General features: G+C 38.5%; 1 protein-coding gene across 2 annotated transcripts in view; it reads left to right on the forward strand.

Moving 5' to 3' along the window:
* Positions 1-22379, forward strand: part of LOC149231696 (uncharacterized) — a 240483-nt gene that overhangs the window by 34026 nt on the left and 184078 nt on the right. For both annotated transcript variants that reach the window (XM_089379259.1, XM_089379258.1), the window contains exons 2-3: positions 18568-18702; positions 19145-19271. In XM_089379259.1, the coding sequence (XP_089235385.1) occupies positions 18568-18702; positions 19145-19271 (262 nt within the window). The remainder of the gene's footprint in view (positions 1-18567; positions 18703-19144; positions 19272-22379) is intronic.

The raw sequence follows: 22379 nt of genomic DNA on the forward strand, positions 1-22379 counted from the left end.
AGCTTCAATATCTTTATGAGTGGTCTGAATTTCTCCTCCCTCATCTTTAATCATGGAGATTCTGTTGTGAGCTCTGTTAGCTATTGTGGATCTGTGAAAAAATCTGGTGTTCCGTTCTCCTTCCTTGAGCCATTGAATTCTGGATTTTTGTCTCCAAAATATTTCCTCTTGTTTGCATAAATTTTCCCAAACTAGATGGTATTTATCTGCCTACTCACTTTTAGCTTTATCAAATCCATCTTTTATCAGATCCTTGTTGAGTTTTAGAATTTTGTTTTCCACTGATTTTTTTCCTCAAAAATGTTACCAAAATCTTTCCAGTTCCATTCCTTTAGTCTAAACTTAATGTGCTTAAGTCTTTTATGAAGAAGAAACATCTTAGATCCTTGTATTTGCAAGTCTTCAACCCACCATTTTTCAATGTTACTAATGAAATCCGGGTGGGAGAGCCAGATGTTTTCAAATCTGAAGGGTCTATTCCTGGGAGAATCTATACCCTTGATTTCCAACTGAATCGGCCAGTGATCCGATCCTCCAAAAGGAAGCACTCTGGCTGTTATTTCACTATTTAGAAACATTAATTCCTCCGATATCATGAACCTGTCTAACTTCGACGCTACCTGCGCCTCACCTCCTCTTTTATTATTCCATGTAAAAAGGCCATTGCTTGAATCTGACTCAACCAAATTCATATTGTCTGTAAAAGATTGAAACGCTAAGGAGTCTTTGTTGAGCACTCTGGTACCTCCTTTTTTTTCTGAGAGAGATTTGATCATGTTAAAATCTCCTCCCAAGATCCAAGGCATTCCAGTCTGTCTGCTCCTGAGGTCACTAAGGGCTTCTAACAATTTGAGTTTATCCTCTAATTTTTGAGGACCGTAAACATTTGTTACTAGGAATGTTTCCGAAACCCCAACAGGTTGAATGACCACTGATAGATAATTTCTTGATGCCTCTGCATCCAAAATGCTGATCCTTTGGGGATTCCAAAGAGTAAGAATACCCCCCGCTGTGTTCTCCGCTTTAACCTCTAGAAACTCATATCTAATGAGCCATTTGCTGTGTATGAGTCTTATTTTCTGAATGGAACATTTCGTTTCCTGGATGAAAATCATGTCCGACATATCTTGTTTCATTCTAGAACTAAGCAATCTTTGTTTTCTTTTACTTCCTAAACCTATGATATTCCAAGATGTAAATTTCATATTTAAAGATTTGTAAAGGAGTAACTGGTTAGGTCTTTCATCTTACCCGAATCTATCATTAGCTTTCCACATTCCATCAAAAGTTCCTTCTGCTTTTTCCGACCTCTCTTTTTACCAACATTTCTAGGAGCTAGTCCCGGGGATGGTTTCATTGTTTTCACTCCTTTGTTTTCTAGCTTGTCAGTGGTTATTCCTGTTTCTGACCCTCTTTCCTGAGTCTTCCATAAAAACAACTGTTGTATTCTGTTGCAGTCCTCTTGGGGTAGTGAATCTATCCCTCCCGTGGTTCCCTGCATCAAGAACCCTTCCAGATCTAGGTGTTCCTTTTCTAGAATTTCTTGCAGTTCATGGTCTTCCAGATCTGTTTCACTTTGAGTCATTTCCATATCCATTTCTACTTCAGTCTCACTATTCATAGTTTCTTTCCTGTTACAAATCTCTTGTGTTATGTTGTAGTTCTCCCCCTTCTCTTGTTCCTTAGGTCCTTCCTCCATTGCTTGGTCTACACTTGTCATTTCTTCCTTTTCTTCCAGCACTTGAAACCTGTTCGGGTTGATCTTTTGCCCCTCGCTGCGCTGTTGCCTTGAGCCCTTTCTGCCTCCTTTTCCTTTACTTACCACTTTCTGAAAGTTTTCAGTATCCTTCACAGTATTAGGTTCTCCTTTATTGTCTACTTTACTAAGAGGACAGTCTCTAATCAGGTGACCATGTTCGTGGCATCTACGACATCTGAATGGGATATGCTCATAATCCACTGTTTGGACCCATTCCTCATCAAAAACTTCCAGGATTAATTCATCCGGGAGAGCGCCTGATAGATCCATTTCTACGCAAATCCTAGCATAAGAAGTATATTTCCCCCTTCTTGTGGCTTCCGAAGCTTTCACAAAACGACCTAGTTTATTGCCAATGGCGGCAAGCGACCCATGTTGCCAATAATCGAGAGGTAGGGAGTAGAGCCTTACCCATACAGGTACCGAGGTGAATGTCTCCCTTTCTGGAACGAAGTTCATCTTCCACGGCCTCATATAGAGGCCTGCTGCTGCAAAAAAGTAGGGTCCTCCTTCAAATATTTTGTCTTTATCTTCAATGTTAGTAAATACCACGGTAAAAAAACCCTTTGACCCCAGATGGAGTTCAATACTACCTTTGGGTTTCCAGTGGTATTTGATCCATGTCTGTAATGCCTTTTCAGAGGGCCAAATTCCCATGAATTTGCAGATTATGGCGTAAGTCCCCATATGTTCCCTGTGCTCCTGCAGAGCAGGATCATTCAACACTACTCTCGGAGTAATCTCCGTTTTGGGTCTGCACGGTCCCTTTTGGTATTTGTCCCTTGTTCCCTGGCTTTTGTCTTCTTCCTCTTTGTCCTTTGCGCTACTGTTTTCCTTGGACCTGGCCCCATCTGACTCCTTTTCATTATTTTTTTCCCCTTCCTCACCAGAACCTCTGACTTTGCCTAGTGGTGACTTGCCTCTGCCGGCAGTTGCTTCCTTGTAGGAGGGAGTGGAGCTCCCTCCTCTGCTGCGCTCCATCGGGAGCAACCTTCGAGCCCCTCTGTAACCCTATCTTCTCGCCCTCGAGTTCGCAGTCCGCCCGCCTTCGAGCTCTCAATCGCCTTCCCCTCCTGATTTAGCTTAATGTTTGCAAACCTAGAGTTGCTGTTACTTCCACAACTATTTCTGATTTGCATTTAGAGATTCAAGAATTGTTGGAAGAACACCATGACATTGTTGCGAATGATTTTCCAAGTGAACTACCACCTATAAGGAGTATGAGTCATCACATTGATCTGATACTAGGAGCAAGTTTGCCTAACGAAGCTGCTTATCGTATGACACCTAAGGAGAATGAGGAAGTCAAGAATCAAGTGCAGGAGCTGTTAGATAAAGCACTAATCCGAGAAAGTCTTAGTCCATGCGTAGTGCCTACAATGTTGAGTCTAAAGAAGTATGGTGGATGACAGATGTGTACATACTCCATAGCTTTGAATAAGATCACAATAAGGTATCGTTTTCCCTTGCCATGCATTGATGATTTGTTGGATTGTTTAAGTGGTGCCAGTTGGTTTTCAAAAATTGATTTGAAAAGTGGATACCATCAGATTAGAATAAGAGAGGGAGATGAGTGGAAAACTGCCTTTAAAACTAATGAAGGATTGTATGAATGGATGGTTATGCCATTTGGATTATCCAATGCACCCAGTACATTCATGAAGTTGATGAATGAAGTACTGAAAGAATTCATAGGGAAATTTGTAACTGTTTACCTAGATGACATCTTAGTTTATAATAAGTCAAAGGAGGAACATCTGCGACACTTGAGGTATGTGTTGGAGAGATTACAATATGAAAAGTTACTTATAAATTTGAAGAAATGTTCCTTTTTAAATTCAGAGCTTGTATATTTAGGTTTTGTCATTTCTAGAGATGGGTTGAAGATGGATCCAGGAAATGTAAAGTCTATTGTTGAGTGGCCCTCTCCCAAAAATATTTTTGAAGTAAGAAGTTTTCATGGTTTGGCGAGTTTTTATAGGAAATTCAGCAAAATGAGCACACCAATTGTGGAGACAATTAAGAAGAATCAACAACCATTTCAGTGGACTACTGAAGCTGAGATGGGGTTCTAGATGCTAAAGAAGAAGATTACAGAGCAACTAGTCCTTGCACTTCCAGACTCTGACAAGCCTTTCCAAGTGAAAAGCGATGCCAGCAATGATGCGATTGGAGCAGTACTCAGCCAGGAGGACAAACCCATTGCTTATTACAGTGAGAAATTAAATGAGGCTAGAAGGAAGTATACATCCTATGACAAGGAATTCTATGCAGTGGTTCAAGCTCTTAAAAAATGGAGGCATTATTTATTGTCTAGGGAATTTATTTTATATATTGATAATCATGCTCTCCAATATATTATGCAACAACCTAAACTGAACCAAAAACACATTAAGTGGGTCAAATACTTGCAGAGTTTTACATTTGTTTTAAAGCACATTAGTGGACAGTCTAATAAAATTGTAGATGCTTTGAGCAGGAGGCAGTTATTGTTGCAGGAAAGTCAAATTCAGGTGTTGGGATTTGATTTTATAAAGGAATTGTATGAGAAGGATGCAAATTTCAAAGAAGCTTTTGAAGCTTGTAAGAATCCAGCTTCTCAAAATCGAAGCCCATGGCTTGATTATATGATCCAAGATGGATTGCTCTTTAAGAACAACTAGTTGTATATTCCCAATTGTTCTATGAGGGAAAATTTAATTAAGGAAAAGCATAGTGGAGGTCTTGGAGGACATTTCAGACAAGACAAGACATGATCTGCTGAAAAGACATTATTATTGGCCAAAGTTGAGAGCTAATGTACAAAGATTTGTCAGTAAGTGCAGAATTTGTCAATATGCCAAAGGAAGAAGTCAGAACATTGGATTGTATACTCTATTGCCGATTCTAAAGAGGCCTTGGGATTCAATGAGTATGGATTTTATTTTGGGGCTAACAAGAACTCAGAAAGGTAATGATTCTATCTTTGTGGTTGTAGATAAATTTTCAAAAATGGTTCATTTTATTCCTTGTGCTAAGACTAGTGATGCTATCCATGTTGCTAATCTGTTCTTTAAAGAAGTTGTAAGATTACATGGAATTCCTAAGAGTGTTGTTTCAGGCCAAGATACTAGATTCTTGGGACATTTCTGGAGAACATTGTGGAAGAAATTTGGCACAAAATTGCATTTCAGCTCAACATATCACCCACAAACTGATGACCAGACTGAAGTAGTGAATAGAAGTTTGGGAAATATTCTACGCAGCTTGATTGGAGATCACCCCAAACAGTGGGATCAAATTTTAGCACAAGCTGAATATGCATACAATGACACTCCCAACAGAAGTACTGGACAAAGCCCTTTATAGATTGTGTATGGGATGAACCCAAGAGGAGTGCATGAGCTCATAAATCTAGGAAGAACAAAGCATAGAAGTGCAACATGAGAAGACTTTGCTGTAGCTATACAAGAAATCCATGACCAAGTAAAGCATAAACTACATGACAACAGTCTTAAATATAAGAGTAGGAAAATCTCAGCAGAAGGGAGCAAAATTTTGAAGTGGGAGATTTGGTACTTGCACATTTGCAAAAGAAAGATTTCCAAAGGGCAAGTACAACAAATTAAAATTTAAGAAGATAGGACCTTGCAAGATCTTGAAGAAATTCTCTACTAATGCTTATGAACTTGAATTGCCACATGGAGTTGGAATTTCACCAATATTTAATGTAGCAGATTTATACAAGTATGAGCCTGAAACAAAACAACCAACAAGTGATGATCAGAAGCAACAACTATTACAATGGGAGAAGTAGTTGCTAGCAGCTGAATCTTTGCAACCTGAAAAGATTTTGGACAAGAGATTGATCAAGAAGACTAGGGACAAAGAGTATTTTGAATACTTGGTAAAGTGGAAAAACTTTCCAGTTTCAGATGCAACCCAGATGATTGCTACACTCATACAGAAAAGTGGCAAATCTGTTGAAGTTGTCAAGTCTCATGGACAGGAGTCCATAAAATCTTTTTTCCTTGGGAGTATGATGCAGGGGCATTTATAATTTTCTTTGGCCGAGAGGTCAAAATCATTTACTAGAGGAGTCGGTTCCTGAATGAGTGGTTTGTTAGGAGAGAATTTATTTAGGATTGCCATGTAATTTGTTTAAATTAAGCAGATTGTTGTAAATTTGTTGTAGTTTGTTTAATTTTCCCTAAATTGTCCTTAGATCCTATAATCATGGATCTGGATCGAACTCCTCATGTAATCTTTATATTTCTTAGAATTTAATAAAAAAGGGGTTAGAGAGTGTGGTGTGACTCGTGAGCGAGAGCTCTTAATATTATTCCAATCACTACTTTTGCAATCTTTGTCATTTGTATATATTTAACTACGTATACAACCAATAATTTATTTCCGAGTTCACTGTTGCAAGCCAGAGCCATACACAATATATCTATATATATATAAAGTTGCCGAGTTGCAGGAGGAGTGGAGAAGGGTTGAGAGAGACACAGAGAGGAGGAGATATAGAGAGGAGTCCCTCGAGAGAGTGGTGTAAGGCCAAGGGGAGGAGCTTAAGAGTGTCGTAGAACTGAGAGGAGCAAGAGGTAGGTGAAGATCCAAGAGGAACCAGAGTACAAAGCCATAGATACAAGTCGAAGGTGCTAACACTTGCTAATTTTCATTGCGGCGGAGTTTGTCATTTAACGAAACCTGAGACTATCAGTTGACAGAATTCCGTAATGGAATTGCTGGAGGTTTCCACCTAGTGGCTCTTGGCAGCCTCCTTTCCCATCAGGTCGGGGCACTCTTACTGGCCTGACTTGGTGAAGTGGGCCAACCTGGAGGATAAGAGCGAAAAAGTTCATTGTAGTGTCGATAGTGGACCATGGGTCCCGCCCAGAGGGCTTACACTGACAGTCTTTGCGAGTGCCTTTTCCCATTGCGCCAGGGTATATATAAAGCAACTCAAAACTATTAACTATGGGTCCCGCCCATAAGGCTTACCTCGGTGGTCATGCAAGCACTCTTTTCTATTTTCTCAGGATACATAAAGCGGCCCAAAGAAGTTAAGCGAGGGTAGCGAGCGGGCATAAGAGTGGCAGAGTTGGGCGAGGACTGTTATATGTGTAGATTTGGCCACACTCGCTTAGAGTTGGCCACCCTTCCGACTCCTAACACTTTGTAATAAACTTGCCCACTCTGATTTTTAATGGGATAGTATTTTGAAGGGTTGAGTGAAGCATTGATTCTGGGAAATTGCTTGTGATAGGACCAACTCCCCACAAATTTGAGTTAGATTTGCATCAATGCTTGTCCTTGAGATATGTGCTAGAGGGGGCATGCTAAGGGTAGTTATCTTATGTGGCATTGACATTGTCTTTATGGAGTGTATGTTGAGGAGGATGCTCCAAGAACGTTTACACCTTGTTAGGGGTGCATTTCATGTGATGCGGGTTGCATGGTAAAACCTTAGCCCCTTGTTGTATCTTATACTGCTTTGGTTGATTGACATTGAGAGTGCTTAGTATAGGTGGATGCTTATCCTTGGGATATGTGGTAGTTGAGACACACTAGAGGTAGTTATCTGATGTGGCATTGACATTGTCTTTATGGAGTGCATGTTGAGGAGGATGTGGCCTTGGCATGGGATGTGGAGCTATCTTGTTGTGGTGTGTTAAGCACTAGGAGGAAGGACACTTAGCCGTAGGAGCATTGTGACCACATGACACACATATGTTCTTGAGGGAGTCTTGCTTGAAGGGTGCTATGCTAGATAAGATACGATAATTATATAAATGTCCAATGAAAGACCACAAAAGTAGGTCAATGGGACTACTGAGTATGACGATGTCAATACAAAGCAAGAGGACGAAAATGTCTCCTATATATGGAACAAGAATTAAAGTAAAAACATGAAGTCATATATGTTAAAACATGGAAAAATCCTTTATTCAAGTGTAGGCGACTGCAATGGGAGGGAGATGTACAAAGGAGAAGGATTTTGGGGTTGGGTCGTGGTCCACTAGATCTAGCTCTCCTAACATCCAAGGTTAAATGAAGATAACAAAAGGTAGAATGATGCCTTGAGGAAGAGCTGGGGGAATATTTGGACCCTCTACTGCACTGTTGCTTGGAAGAAGTAACTCATTGCTAATGTCTAGGTGATTTCATTTGGTTGTTGGTAAGGGATATGGTCTAGTGATGTGTCTGAGCTCTTTGTGAAGGGAGAAAGGTCTCTTTGGTCTGCTTTGATTTGGAGACAAAAGCAATGTTCCCATCAAGCTGTTTCATGGTGCCCCTAGTTGATGGGAGCACTATAAAGGAGGTATTCTGTTGAGCATGATTTGGCCTAGAAGGAGGTTGGAGATTGTGGGCATGAAGCTTGAGGGCCTTTTGCATGTAAAAGGCTAGATATCTTTGGTTTGAGTACAAAAGAAATTGGATAGGGTATGGATCCCTTTGAATAAGCAATGAAATCTCCCACAGATCTCATAATAAATGGGGCAATGGAAGATGAAGTGCTCCTTTATCTCAAAGTCTCGAAGATGGAATATCTAGTAGATCTTGTCTGATTAGTCAATTTGATGGTCTGTCTCAATTTGTGGTCTATGAGAGCCAACTCTGAACTGTCCCAAGGTGATTTGAGGGGTGTGCATCCAATGGTGAAGCGTGTAATGGGGATAGACAATGAGTCCATCCCTTGTCATTGTGAAGTGTTCAACATAGAAGGCTATCCTCAGATGTAACCCACTCTAAAGGTTTATCCAACTGACTTGTGTATATTTCCTATGGATATCCTCTCAAATGATTGTTTTCATCTCTTATATGGTTGGTAAGAGGTGGCTAGGTGCACACTAAGATGATCTAAATGGAGGATGTTGGTCCAATGTAATACCAATTGAAGCAAGGAGATTCGAGACTCTGATGTATCAACATTGAGGCTAAGTCGAAGGACTAATTGCTGTAGTGGACTTTGATGAACAATATGCCAAGTATGGATACTAGTCATGCCACTTCGTTGTATTAGTGAAGCTCCAAACATGGTGTAGTAGTGAGGTATGGTTGAACAATGTCTCAAGTTGAAAGGGGCAAGTGCCAAGCTTTGCAAGGATGATAAGTTGAGGAACTGTCTGGTTGCACCTAATCATTTGGTGGTGGAGGATGATCGATACTCTTTATTGAAGACCAATTGAACTCTAGTAAACCAGGTCCCCAAACCTCGGATCCATATAGAACTATGGGTTGGACAAGAGTGTCCATGAGTAACATCTTGGATAATATGTGTTGAAAATAGTTTTGAAAACACTGCCTCTCAAGAAAGGTTAGGGATCCACAACCCTCGTTGATTTGGGGCTGAAGTGCTTACCACAAACCAATGTTACTTGGGAGCGGGAGCGGAAGCGGGGAGCGGGAGCGGAAGCGGGAGCGGGAGCGACCATTTTCAGAAGCTCCCGGTTTGGGAGCGAATCCCGGAGCGATTTTTTTAAAATATATATATTTTTTATATTTTTTTAATTTTTGATACATATATGTCAACAAAAACATGTAGAATGATGAATTAGATATAAAAAACATAAAAAAGCATAGATTGAACCATATAACAACAATCATCTAGAAGTTATAATCTTCATCAACCACGTCCGCAAGTTAGTAACATAGTAACATACAACATATTGAGTCTCATGATTCATCAATCTTAAAGTTTCAAGCTTTCAAAATTCAATATATAACATTTATCATCATTGATCACCAAAGTTGTACTTGTAAGCTAAGTGTAACCATTACAACAAATAATATCTAACATGAAATGAAATGTTATAAAATGAAATGAAATGAAACAACTTTCAACTTTCATGAAGCATCATATTCATAATTCATTACTAATGAGTTATAATTGCCAACTTCAAACTTAAATTGTCATATATTGTTTAAAAAAATATCATAATAAATATGAAAGAGTCAATAGTTATAAAAGCTACTAGAAACTAGAAAAGAGAAGTAAATCTATTATCTATTTCTTATGCTTGGGCCTCTTGCCACCACGAGAAATGTCTAATTTTTTAGTCTTGTTGCAAAATCAGGATCTTTGTCATTAATATCACCCTCCAAGCATTAATATCCAGAGGTATCTTTGTCATTACCTTTGTATCTGTATAGGGATCTTTGTCATTAATATCACCCTCTAAGCATTAACATAAGATAGAAAAAGCATAGCATGTCAAGTCAAGATTTTGTTTGAGTGATGCGTACATTTTTAGAAGGGTCATGATAGAGGAGTTCGACAACCAATGTCACTAACATCAAGGTACATAGAGGGATTGGTACTCTTGATTAAATATGAGTTCCATACCCTAATACATGACAAAATTCAATGGAAACATTGCAATCCCCCAATCCTGAAATCCTGAAAAACTGATAAGTCTGCTGGATTTTGAATGAAATCTAAAATTCTACTTTCTCCATATGAAATCCAATGAGGACGAAACCACTCTCAAACATCCTGAGTCATTTCATGGTAATGTTAAAAATTTAAGTAAAAGGATGAAAATGAAAATTAAAGAAAATGTCACTTTTACTTTAAGAATTTAACATTACCATGAATAGCATATCAATACTAGGGCCTAGACTTGATCATTAAGTTGCCCCACTAAAAAACTATTTGTTTCTTTCAAAAAAAATTGCATTTCGAACATTACTACAAAAAAAAAAATGCAAAAAAGGCAAAACGCTCCCGAAAAGGCAGGGAGCGAATTTTCTTTTAGGGAGCGCGCTCCCGACCCACTCCCGAGTCGCTCCCGCCCGGAGCGCGGATCGGGAGCGGGAGCGAGGGGGGGGGGGGCGCTCCCCCGCAACACTGCCACAAACTAAAACAAGGCCCTATGAATAGTACCCCCAAATAAGCATATGCATTGATTTTGAGCTCCTCACTTTTGAAGAAGGGGTGATTAGAGAGAATCTTCATTGACGTGTTAAAGATCATGGCCTTGGTTGAACCCAAGTTGATCGTAGAAAAAGGCCAGGGCATCCGACTGGTGTGTAATCCGTCTATGGATGAGGCTAGAAGGACCACATCATCCACAAACAATAGGATAGAAATAAGGACATGGTGTGGAAGGCAACTATCATTGTCTTGAATGTATTCAATTTGGAAGCACTCTAGCTCATCAATGTATATATCCCAAATAATGTGGGGGACAAGGGGCAACCCTGTTTGACACCAATAGTACAATAGACAAAATTTTATAGGTCATGTGCTTTGTAGAGGTGACCAAGGATCAACTTGTATAGATGCATAATGGATGACAATAGGGTCTTGTAGATGCCAATTTCTACGAGTCTTTGGAATAAAGCCTCCCCGAGGATGGAATCAAAAGCTTTTTGAAAGTCCACAAAACAACACTAAACTTTTGAAGAGCGATGATGCACTTCCTCAGTGATGACCGTGAGTGTAAGGATGTTATTAATAGTTGGTGCTCAGGTCGAAATTCAGCCTGTCCTATGGCTTTAAATTTTCATCACACAAGCTCCCCATAGAGCTTTACATGGAGAACTATAGCATAGAGCTTTGAGGACGTGTGGCCCACCATGATCTTCCTGTACTTATTGGAATTAGAATTGGGGCTTGATTTGTGTACCTGGTGAATAATGTGATGTGAACAAGCTGATGGGAAACTTGTATAAACCACATGGTTGAAGAGATGAACCAAGTAAGGAACTAGAGAACGAGACCATGCTTAAAGAATCCTGCTTGGAAACCGTCCTCATATGTTGCTTTGCTTGTTGTTTATCACCCAAACCACTTATTTAATGTCATTGTCTGAGAATAATAAGAATGAAAAGGGCAAAGATGTTACCTGAATCTGGGTGTTGCTTATGGGCCCAGTTACACATGTGGAGGAGGAGCATTGAGCTTGGGAGCTTGAGTTGGAGAGAATGCAAGCTTGTGATGAGAAGTGCTTGACATGTGGAGGCTTAACTTGAAGAGCGTTCTACTTGGGAGGTGGTGCCCAACCATCTAGTGATTTGTGCACTCTCTTAGTAGAGGAGTGCTCCACATGTGGACCTAGTCTAGTGAATTAGAGTAGGTTGTGCCTAGTCCACTTTTCTCTTATTGGCCCCCCTCACCTATCTTATACAAGGGGATGAGAGAGCCTTGTCTTAACTAACTGTTTGGGTATGCGCTTATAATCTTTATGTATTTGTCCTGAAGTCTTTGTGATTTAATGTGCGAGTTGGAGGACTTAAGGCTTGTTTGAAGGAAACTCTAGAAAAGTCAGAGCGCTTGGGATTGTCTTGAAGTCTTGGTGTGCGCTAGACTTAGGTTTTGTGGGATGAAACCCTAGAGCAATATCTGGTAGCACTCAGATGCAAGTGGAGTTATGTGTTAGGCATACTTGGTGAATCTTTTTGATAGCTTGTGGTATGCAGGTGGGAGATTGAAGGGTTGACTTGTTGGTTTGTTGGTGTTGATGCTAGCTTGTTGTGGAGCCTTTTGTGTGACTAGATAGCTTAATGGCATGCCTTGCTAGGCCTTTCTATTGCTAGTTGGGGTTTGTTGTTGAGGCTGGTTTCCCTAGCTAAGGTATTGTAAGCAATTGAAGAATCCTTGCTTGGGATGAGCTAAAGGGAATTGTAGTACCAGCAAGGGTTGATCTGGGGTATTGTACTTTATCTTCATGTGTGTAATACATGGAGAGTCCTATTGCTGTCCTAAATTTATATGTTACAGATTTGAAAATGAAACCTTGGTGTGTCATTGTTATGAGTAGTTTCCTGGTTGTTTTAATGAGCTCAGCTGGACTGAAATGTCTTGTGTTTTAGCATGCCTAGATAAATTTGGAAATCATAATTAGTGCTGTTACAAATCTGCTGTTATAAAATTAATTTTCAGATCTGTGTGTTGGTTGAGATTGTTCGCTGTGATATTCATATTCCTATCTCAGTACATTTTGTTGTCTATTTTGAGCATAATGAAAAGTTTGGACTGAATTGAAGTATTTGTTGTTGTAATGAGTATTTCTGATTTAGCCATGAGACTGAAAGTTCTATGAAAGAGATCTGCTGAACCTCAAGTAAATGAGGTAAAAGTTCCTAATTGGTTTTAAAGTGGAAATTTTCGAATTTTTCACATGGTAATAGAGCTGATTTAACTACAATTGCTCTCTTGGTCAAGAGGGAGTTGGATATTTTAGTTGTTATGTGTATGGGAGAGGCACTTGACATATGATTGGTTGTTGGGTGTGAAACCCAAATGCATTTGGGGGAACACTTGAATCTTAGAAGGTAATATACTTAATTTGTTGCTGATTTTTACTTTGAGATGTGCTTCAGATTTGCAGGTATGTTTATTATTAGTCTTAGAGAGTGTGACAAGTTGGAAGGTGTTTCTAGTTTTAGATCAAGTACAGGTTGCAACTGCTACTGGAAGGAGGTTGAGCTTTGTGAGCATTTTGAGAAAGAGATTGTTGTACTAACTGATTCAAAACAATTTGCCAGCATAATAAAATGGAGGCCAAGGGAAGGGTTATTTTGATCACTCACATTAAAGAGAAGAATATTGACGAGGAAATATATAATGTTGTGATTGCACTGTACCAGAGTGTGAAGTTTGAACATCTCTATGAAATTGCTCTTGAGAAACAAGCTCCTAACCATCCACACGAGTGACATAGATTTAGTGGCTACCTACTTGGGGAGGATCACAAAGTCGAGAGATCAATTGGCAGCGATAGGGGCAAATGTGGAGGATGAGAAGTTGGTGCCCATTGCTTTGAATGGGTTTACTTCATCTTGGAAATCCTTTTTCCAAGGTATTTGTGCTTAACATTTACTTCAGATTGCTTGAGCTTGGCAAATTATGATCTCGTGAGGTCAACATACAAGAAGATCTTATGAGGGACAAAGGAGAGTTTTGTCTTAGCTTGAAGGGCTCTAAGAGGATTCCGACCCAAGCTCTCTCTACGTTGATATCTCTTAGATCAAGGGTTTCATGAAGGAAATATATGCCTGGGAGGGAGCCCATGCACCCTAAGATTAAGCTCCCTGGCTTGCCTATGACTTTCCTTGGTGATTTTGGCTTGAATCACCTCTTCAACATCGATAAGAGTGGGCGGTAGGGAGGTGGGAGGCATTGCCTTCTTCTAGACAACTTGTGCCCAAAAGTCTCTCTCTTGGTTGACTTGTACATGTCCAGTTCTTATATCGTCTTGTATGCTTCCAAGGTCAGTGATTTAGAATTTAGTGTCCCCAAGCAGGGTTTGGAGATGTATGTTCTCCTAAGTTTTCATCTCGGTGACCAATTTTTTCAAGTTATGATTTTTAAATTCTACCTCAACCACTTTGTGCATTAGACTGATAACCTTAGTGTAAAGGTTCTTTTTTTGGATTCAAGTCTTGCTAATCTTGTTAACATACCTGTAATATGTACTGCCTAGATGGAAAAGTTTGTTAGTGAGGAGGAGGATAAATCATCAATAAATGTGGTTGTTGCATTGCAATTTGGTCATTGTTTGTTGTCTCTTGCATAACAACCTTTGTAGTGGGTGAGAAGTGAGGATCAATATGCAGCAAGGTCTGCAAGGATTTGTTGGGGTTGCAATAGAGGTCCGGGATGGAGCCATTAAATTAGCTACTACGTCATACCTTTATGTAAACATGTAGTGGACCAACCCTTCATTGCCCCAATGTTTACTCAACCAACTTGAAATCGGACTTGGTCAAGTTGACCACAAACTGAGTCAACTTGGTCCTTTACTCGGTTCGATGACCGATTTGGTACCGAATAGGTCTAACTTGTTCAAGTTGGTCCTCAACCTCATTATGTTGTAGTTTTGAAGGAAAAGTTAATTAAAAAAATTCTACATAAATCCTAAACGCTATTTGCTTAAATCTAAAAGCAAACTATATAGAGACCCCCCACCTTTATTTGCATCACACCTCTCTCATTGAGCATTTGTGAGCATTTGGAGTTTTGGAGCAACTTTGAAGAGTTGTAATTTTTAGTGAGCTTGGAGCTTGTTTGGCAATCCTCTTGCATTGTTTGTGGTGGGTTTGGCATCTAAGTGAGGAGGCAACAACCCATCTTCTAGCTTGGAGGACTTGAGCTGGATTGATTTGGATTCAGATCCACTAGTAGTAGGCATATCACCGGGCATGGCATATGCAAGCACTAGATGTGCAGCTCATGCTTATATTAGTACTACTGTTGCAGTTGCAAATTCCCTTGAGGAGTTTGACAAGTCTGAAAACTTTGAGCAAGGGGATTATCTTGTTGTTCATGCTGAGGATCCCGTTTCTAGTATTGATGATGAGTTTTATGATTGATCACATTGATGAATGATTTGTATTAGGCTAGTGACTTGTAGCATGTTTCTTGTAATCTAGAAGCCATTTAGAGCCTCATTGATTTATGTATTTTGTTTTTGATATGTATTGCCCTCAATGCCATTTTGATATATTCACCCTTACATGGTATATTCACAAGCAGACTTCACATATTTTGTCTTTGATGGTTTGGAATATTTCCTATATATATATATATATTGGAATTAAATATTTTATGTATTTTTTAGTAAGATGATGTGAAAATTCTATTATTGCAGCGACTGATTTATTTTACCTACCTATTTTCCAATAAGTTATTTACGAAATCCCTTAAGTAAATATTAAAATAAATTCTACCGCAAATATCTCACCATTATACAGAAACAAAATACATGCACAAGAATCAAACACATCAACACAGTTATTTTTGGATAATTGTCCCTGGAAAAACCCAATGCGTGAAAACCGGTGCAACAGAGGAGGATTTATTAATCAACTTTTCTTGAGTACAACTAGGGTGCCAAACTAGCTCACCCAACAGGGATAAATCTTCCGGCACCTCACCTAGGCTCAACGTCAATCCATCCAGCCTCTGCGCAGCTCCCAGACCCTCTGCGTTAGCACTCTTCCTCACTGCGTCAACACTCAGCCTCTCTGTGTCACTCACGTAGGCCCTCCATTCTCTGCACAATCCAACTACCTTTGCGTCTTCTTGGGTGGCTTTGCTTCTGCCTCTCTGATCTCTTCGTTGGTCCTTCGACACTGTCCCTACCTCTCTGTTACGTATTCGCTACCTCTTGTTGCAGTTCAGTGTTCTAGTTTGAATTTCTCAGCAAGCCCCGCTCTAGAATTCGAACTGACTGGTCTCTCTCAGTATATCTCCAATTGACCCTCAAGCCTTCTCTTATACTTTTCCTGTTGATGAATCAATGACCGAGATTAAGTCCCTAATCAATGACTAAGATTAAAATAGACTTGATCTTCGTCTCTTAGAAGCTTCTCATCCTTATCTTTATTAATACCCATTAATATTTTTATTTTCCTAAGTTTAGACTTAGGAACTCATTAAAAATATTAATTATTTTAATAACTCTTCTTCTGGATGGATTTTTCCAAAATGATTTCTGGGTCTTGGAGATCTCATGTGCCTTAGCCTCTCAACCAATTTTCATGGCTAGAGCACATCCGATGCTACCTCAAATCAACAGATGAGTCATTAAATTCAATTTGTTCTAAGTCATGGCTGAGTCCAAGTTGGCCCTCGACTGAGTTGGAGTTTTAAAACATTGCTCATTGTAATCAACCCCTACTTAAATTATGGACTCAAGTGTTAAATCAACCCTTTCTCATGGACCTAGGCACTGAGTAAACCTCTGCGTTCTAACTTGTACCTACTTGTAGGTTGCTTGCTGTTAACGGATTGGAAAGAGAAGGGAAGGGAATATCAGAGTTGGGGTTGCTTTATCGCGGAGAGGGGCGTTTGGTGTCGAGATCCACTTGTGGAAAAGAAGGGGGTTAGGGTTTTCTCACGTAGAGAGGAGGTTAGGGTCTACTCTGAGGAGGGGAGCTTGCGGGGGAGGGAAGGTCGGGGCAGATAAGAAAGGGAGGATTGGGGTTTGCTTGTGGAGAGAGGAGGTCAGGGTTGGATCACAAAGGGTACTCTAGGTCCTAGGAGGTAAATGGATATTTGGTGTTGATGGACATTGCGAACAAAACAATTTGCAAAAGCACCACTGTGGAAACATGAGAGCTGTAGAAAGGAATTATTAATAGAGCAACATTAAGTAATAAAGGGAGCTGCAAAAGGGCTTTGCAAAAATTATAAAACTGCAGAGGGAAATTGCAGGCCATCTATTGATGTCAATGTTTAACAATCTAAGAACTTGACAGGAAGATTAACCAATCTGCTAGAAAGGTATGTTTTCAAAATTGTATATGTATCAATGTGAGCGTTGTGAGAGCCATGCTTTTTGGAGTAGAGCTGTGTTGTAGTGTCTTAGGGGCAATGTAGTCCTGTAGGAGGTATGAGAAACTAAATTCTTGTTATATGAATCCAAATTTTCCTTTAAGAAGACAGTTATATGGCTGAGGTAATTGAAAGTCTGGAATCTGTAACTTGTAGTTATCGTGTTAATATACACTTCTAATTTTCTGTATTTTTTTGTTTATGCTATTTGTAAAACTCTTTTGGTTGATGAAAGTGGTGGATTTGTATTTGAGCACACACACACAGACTTTACACATCAAAAGAATGTGAGCATTCCACTTTATTCTCATACAGAAGCCATCTGGCTTCATGCTAGAAGAACAAAGCAAAGGACTTGGGAGTGAGCTTGTTGTAATTCTGTTTAGTTGATGCTTTGATTTCAATGTGGGCATACCAGAACAGAAGCTTGTAAAAATTATGAGTTTGTAGAATAGATATACTGGCTTACTGTGATTGTGCTGCTTCAACCTATTGGATCCAACATCATATAGATTATGTTGAAACCTGTAGAAGTGAACTGATTATGGTTTCACTTTTGGAATGCCTTTCCTTATTGTAACCTTCTCCCTGATAAAGTATATAGACCCGAGGTAGACTATAATACATTCATATATTCTAAATGGTAAAGATTCATGCCCTTGAACCAAATTTAACAAATCCTACCTTGGCAGCTTTATTTCAGAGCTATGTTACTGGATCTGCCTATGAAGAATCCAGGTTCTGCATTGCTGTGAATCCAGATGCAGCAGGACCTGCTAGGGATCTGTTTATGATTTTGAAATGCTGGAGGTTCTGCTTGGAATCTGTTTTTGATCTGTGAAAGATGTTAAGCCCGAAGATTCTCCAAAAAAGACCATTAAAAAAAACACATAAAAGAGCATATCATTTCATGGTTTTTTCAATGATATATATATATATATATATATATATGCCTTTTCCCTCTCTCTAGATCCAGACATTTAAAGAAACCTATTGGATCTGTATCTGCCGCCATGCAACTTACTTTGAGAGGAAAAACAGGATGGTTATAATGAAACAAATCATACAGATGGTTCATGATAATCTTAAGAGAATTATTGCTTTTAAAACATATGAATTCATTATAAGCTTTTAAATGCTTTCTTTGTTTGAATATTTGCTTGTTTAGAATTAGCCACTTGCAATTTCTGAAATTAAAGAATTTCCCAGTATTGGAACTCATTTGGTTTGCTATTTGGTCTGGAACCTGATGACAAATACGTGTGCATTTAAACAATTTTGGCAAACTCATATTAATCAGGACATTATAACATTTTCCTATGACTTTTCATTTCAGTAGAGCCCAAGTTTATAACCTTCTTTTGGAAGTTGAAATGCTTGAGTGTCCAGTTATTCAAGTTCTTACTTTCTTAGGTGAATAACTAAATGAGGGCTTATATTATACCAATATGATTTTAATTTTGAAAGAATCTTTATATATATGCCTAAAACATAAAAACCTCACATGGTGGATGTTGATGTTTTTGATTTTGGGCAGAGGAAGAAGACTCTCTTACAAGAATACAAACAAAGTGGAAAAGCTAATGTTTTCTTGGACAGGCGGTTTGGGGAAAATGATGACACTCTTGAAGATGCAGATAAGGCTATTATTAGATTCCAGCGTGAGCGACAGGTGATGATTCACTATTACTTCTTGTATGGTATCTATGAACTTTCCATAGCCCTGCATATCTTGCTTGATGGATCTTTATTTCATTTGGTAATCAATGGTATGTGTTTTATATTTTCATTAGATGGTAATATATAAGCTTATTCCAAGTGAGGGAAATAGAATACCAAAAAATGCCTCATTGTTTTAAGAATTATAACTTTAAGAAAAGATTGCGAGCATGTCTAATTTTACTGGTGTCAGTGCTCAGTTCTGAAGAGTGCAACATATTTGTTAGGCTGGAATAGGATAATACTCTTGTTCCTTGTTCACATTATAAATTCCAGTAAAGAACGACATTTCTTTTCTTAGTTTTGATGAGAATATATGATTTTGAAGGTGTCATTTCAGTTCATACTATATAACAGAATTCTTTTGATATTATTTTTGGCATGTTCTCTCTCAGTCACGGATGCTTAAGAAGGACAAATACATTTTAGCAGATGGAGAAGATGACATTCTTACTCATCATGGTGCTGCTCTATCGACTCTGGATGACTTTGAGGATGAGATTGTTGAAGATGATGATGATGGTATGACAGAATGTACATTCTCTTTTTATTTAGACATCTGGAAAGAAATTTTGGTATTTTGCTATGTTCTATTATATTGTATTCAGCTTAAAAAACTTCACAAGATGCAACTTTTTAACCTAATTATCCTATGGATTTTCCATTTGTTCAAACATTGATCTCTATGTCCAAATACCGATGTCTTTCAATATTCTAAATATTCTTTTAGTTTATTAAGGTTGCAACTGATTTTTGTTTTTTTTGGGTGTGTCCACCTCTATATTTTTTGACTTGCTCTTCTGTTTGTGGTTGGTCACTATTGTTCCTTAGCAAGTGTCTTCCCTTTTCTGAGAGATGAAATAAGTAGGATAAAATAGAAAAGAAGAAAATGTATCATCAACTTCTATGTAGAATTAGTCTCAGTTTTTAACCTTGGATGAAAACAATTATTTTGGACATGTTGACCACACGCGTGTCAACTACCCTGAGATGCAAAGTACACGTCAGGAGATGAAATTGTTTCAAAGTCATCATCACCATGAAGCTTCCAGATTGTCATTGTAATCTCAAATTCTGCAGCCCTGTGGGCCTTTAATGTAGAAATGATTCTAGTATGACTATAAGCTATGTAAAACAAGCTAGGTAAGCCTTTGATTCTTAGCAAAGAGTTTCGCTTTAGGGAGTTTTTAGCCTTTGCCAATTATTCACGTTTTCTAACCCTTATAATTGGCAGAGTTTTTCTCCCATACGTACCCCAAATCTAGAGTGGGGCTCGATAGTAAGGTCTCAGGTGTAGTCCTAGTGTTATTGAGTCTATGTATTTATCATATTAGATTATCTGTCTTGTGTTGCAGAATTTGGTTGAGTCTAGAGGTCATGTTTTAAATTTCCCCTTCTGTACGAGATGTCTATGTAATGTTTGTGATGTAAAAAGTGTTGTCTAGGAATATTTTAGGTGGATGACTAATCATAATTAGACATTATTGCCTAAATTTTTTTAGACCTACTTTGAGGGTGGAGAATATGTGTAAATCGGAATCCCCTCTTGAGTCATTTATTTTATTTTCCAGTGAAAATGTAAAAATAATTAAGCTGGAAAATTATGAAAAATAAAATTGAAAGAAAATTAAATTCTCTCCAAGTGGAAAAATTATCAAAAAATTATGAAGGTCCTTTGTCAAAGTAAAAAATAAGAAATGACTCATTTCCAAGGCAGAAAGTCCCACTTAGAAAATTTGTTGGGCCAGAAAGAATTATTTTTTCAAGGAAATCGAATTTTCGGTCTAAGTGGTTATTTTAAATGAGGGAATTTCGAAAATTCTATTTTTTGAAGATTCTCCAGTGGTCCAAAACCACCCAACATTCAAAGATTGGTCCATCCATCACACCTTCAAGGAGTTCAATTTTTTCTTGAGATCTGTGCAATAGTTATCAAGGGATCAAATTATTTTGACAAGGATCAAGCCATGTATCAAGGGAACTACTCGTTTTTCCACTTGGAGGGGTCTCACACTCTCATTTTTTCTATATAAAGAAGCTATTTTCTCCTCATTTAATATCATGTAAGGAATGGAAATTCTGTGATCAAGCTCTAACTCAAGCTCTGCTGGTTGTAAATATTTTTTGGAATAATAAAGAAGTCTTTGGGGTTTATTCATGGTGGTGTTCCTCTTTTGCTTCTTGTGGTATGTTTTTCTGGATCATGTTCTTAATGCTCTATTGAATAATATTTTATAAGTTATTATTTCATTAGCCAGTGGTTGGATTAACTATTTGCACAAGTATCTTGCATTAGTTACTGGGTTTAGAGAAGCATTCTAACTTGATTGATCTAGTAGGTATCTCTAGATTTTGAGGGTTATTGTGTCTATTTAGCCTCTATTGATCTAATAACTTGATCTTAAGTGTGTAGAGACTTTATGGTATTTAGATCTTGGGCGTGAGGGGAAGTCTTCGGTTGGACCAGCCAACTCCCAAGACAAGAAAGCTTAAGAGCCCACTTTGTTAAATTTCAAGGCTTATCTAACGATTTATTTTGCAGAGATCTTGGCTATTGCTCACCTATAAAATTATTTCTCTCATCTATTTTAATCTATTTGTGCATTAACTAAATAAATCTGCTTATAAGAGCCATAATCATTGTAAATTTGTAAATTATTTTTTGTAAATAATTTTTCTCTAACCCTTGTACATATTTCCCTATTTTGTATATAGCCATTGCGGTTTAGCTTGATTTTCTTACAAATCCGAAGGTCTAGGGTTTCTTCTTGAAATCGTTTTGCACGACATTCAAGGGATCAAGAAAGAAATCGATTTTTTGAGGGTTATAGCCCTCACCTAGCCTAGACGACTAGGGTTTGGTGTTAAAATTGGCAATTAGGGCCAAATTCCACTATGGACAGTTCATTTGATGGAGATGATGATTGCATTAAATTTCTCTTTTCGTGAGGACCAAAATCGACGTAAATATCATCAAATTTGGAAAAGGGAAAATATATTTTTGAGGTCAAGGCCACACATGTGCAAATTGTTAAGGTCTACCACATCATCATGTAGGCTCATGAAGCCCAATGGATGTGTCACTTGAGCCCTAACAACTTGTATAAATATAAGAGACCTCAAACCTCATTTGGCACCTCACTCACACATTCTTCACTCATCGTTTGATTCGTTCGTACAACTTATTGGGCATCTCTTTTCCTCACGTGTTGCAGCAGAAGGACAAGTTTTAGGTCGAATTACAGGGCTGAAATTTCAGAGACTGTTGCATGTTTGATCAACGTTGACCAGGGGTGATTTGACCTTCTTTGACAATGGTTTTTGTGCGAAAATTTTGTTTTTGGCAGGCTGCATCTATTGGCACATGAACTGAGGCATTTTGTTGACTTTGACTACAGACCAATTGCAGGGTTGACCGCAGAGTTTGATTGCCTTCAACCAAGCTCCAAAAAGGACTGTTTGCTACTGCATTGACCACTGTTGACTTTTTGGTTAGGGCAGAATTTGACTTCTATTGACTGTAGATTTGACAACAGTGTTTTGACTTTTGTACTCTCTCTCTCTGTTGAACATTTGATGTAATAATAAGAAGAATTGATCAAAGGGTTTTCCCCATCTTGGGTTTTTTCC

Source organism: Pinus tabuliformis, chromosome J, assembly GCF_031772625.1.
Source record: "Pinus tabuliformis cultivar Carrire ecotype Pingquan chromosome J, CPIR1, whole genome shotgun sequence".
Classification (NCBI taxonomy): domain Eukaryota; kingdom Viridiplantae; phylum Streptophyta; class Pinopsida; order Pinales; family Pinaceae; genus Pinus; species Pinus tabuliformis.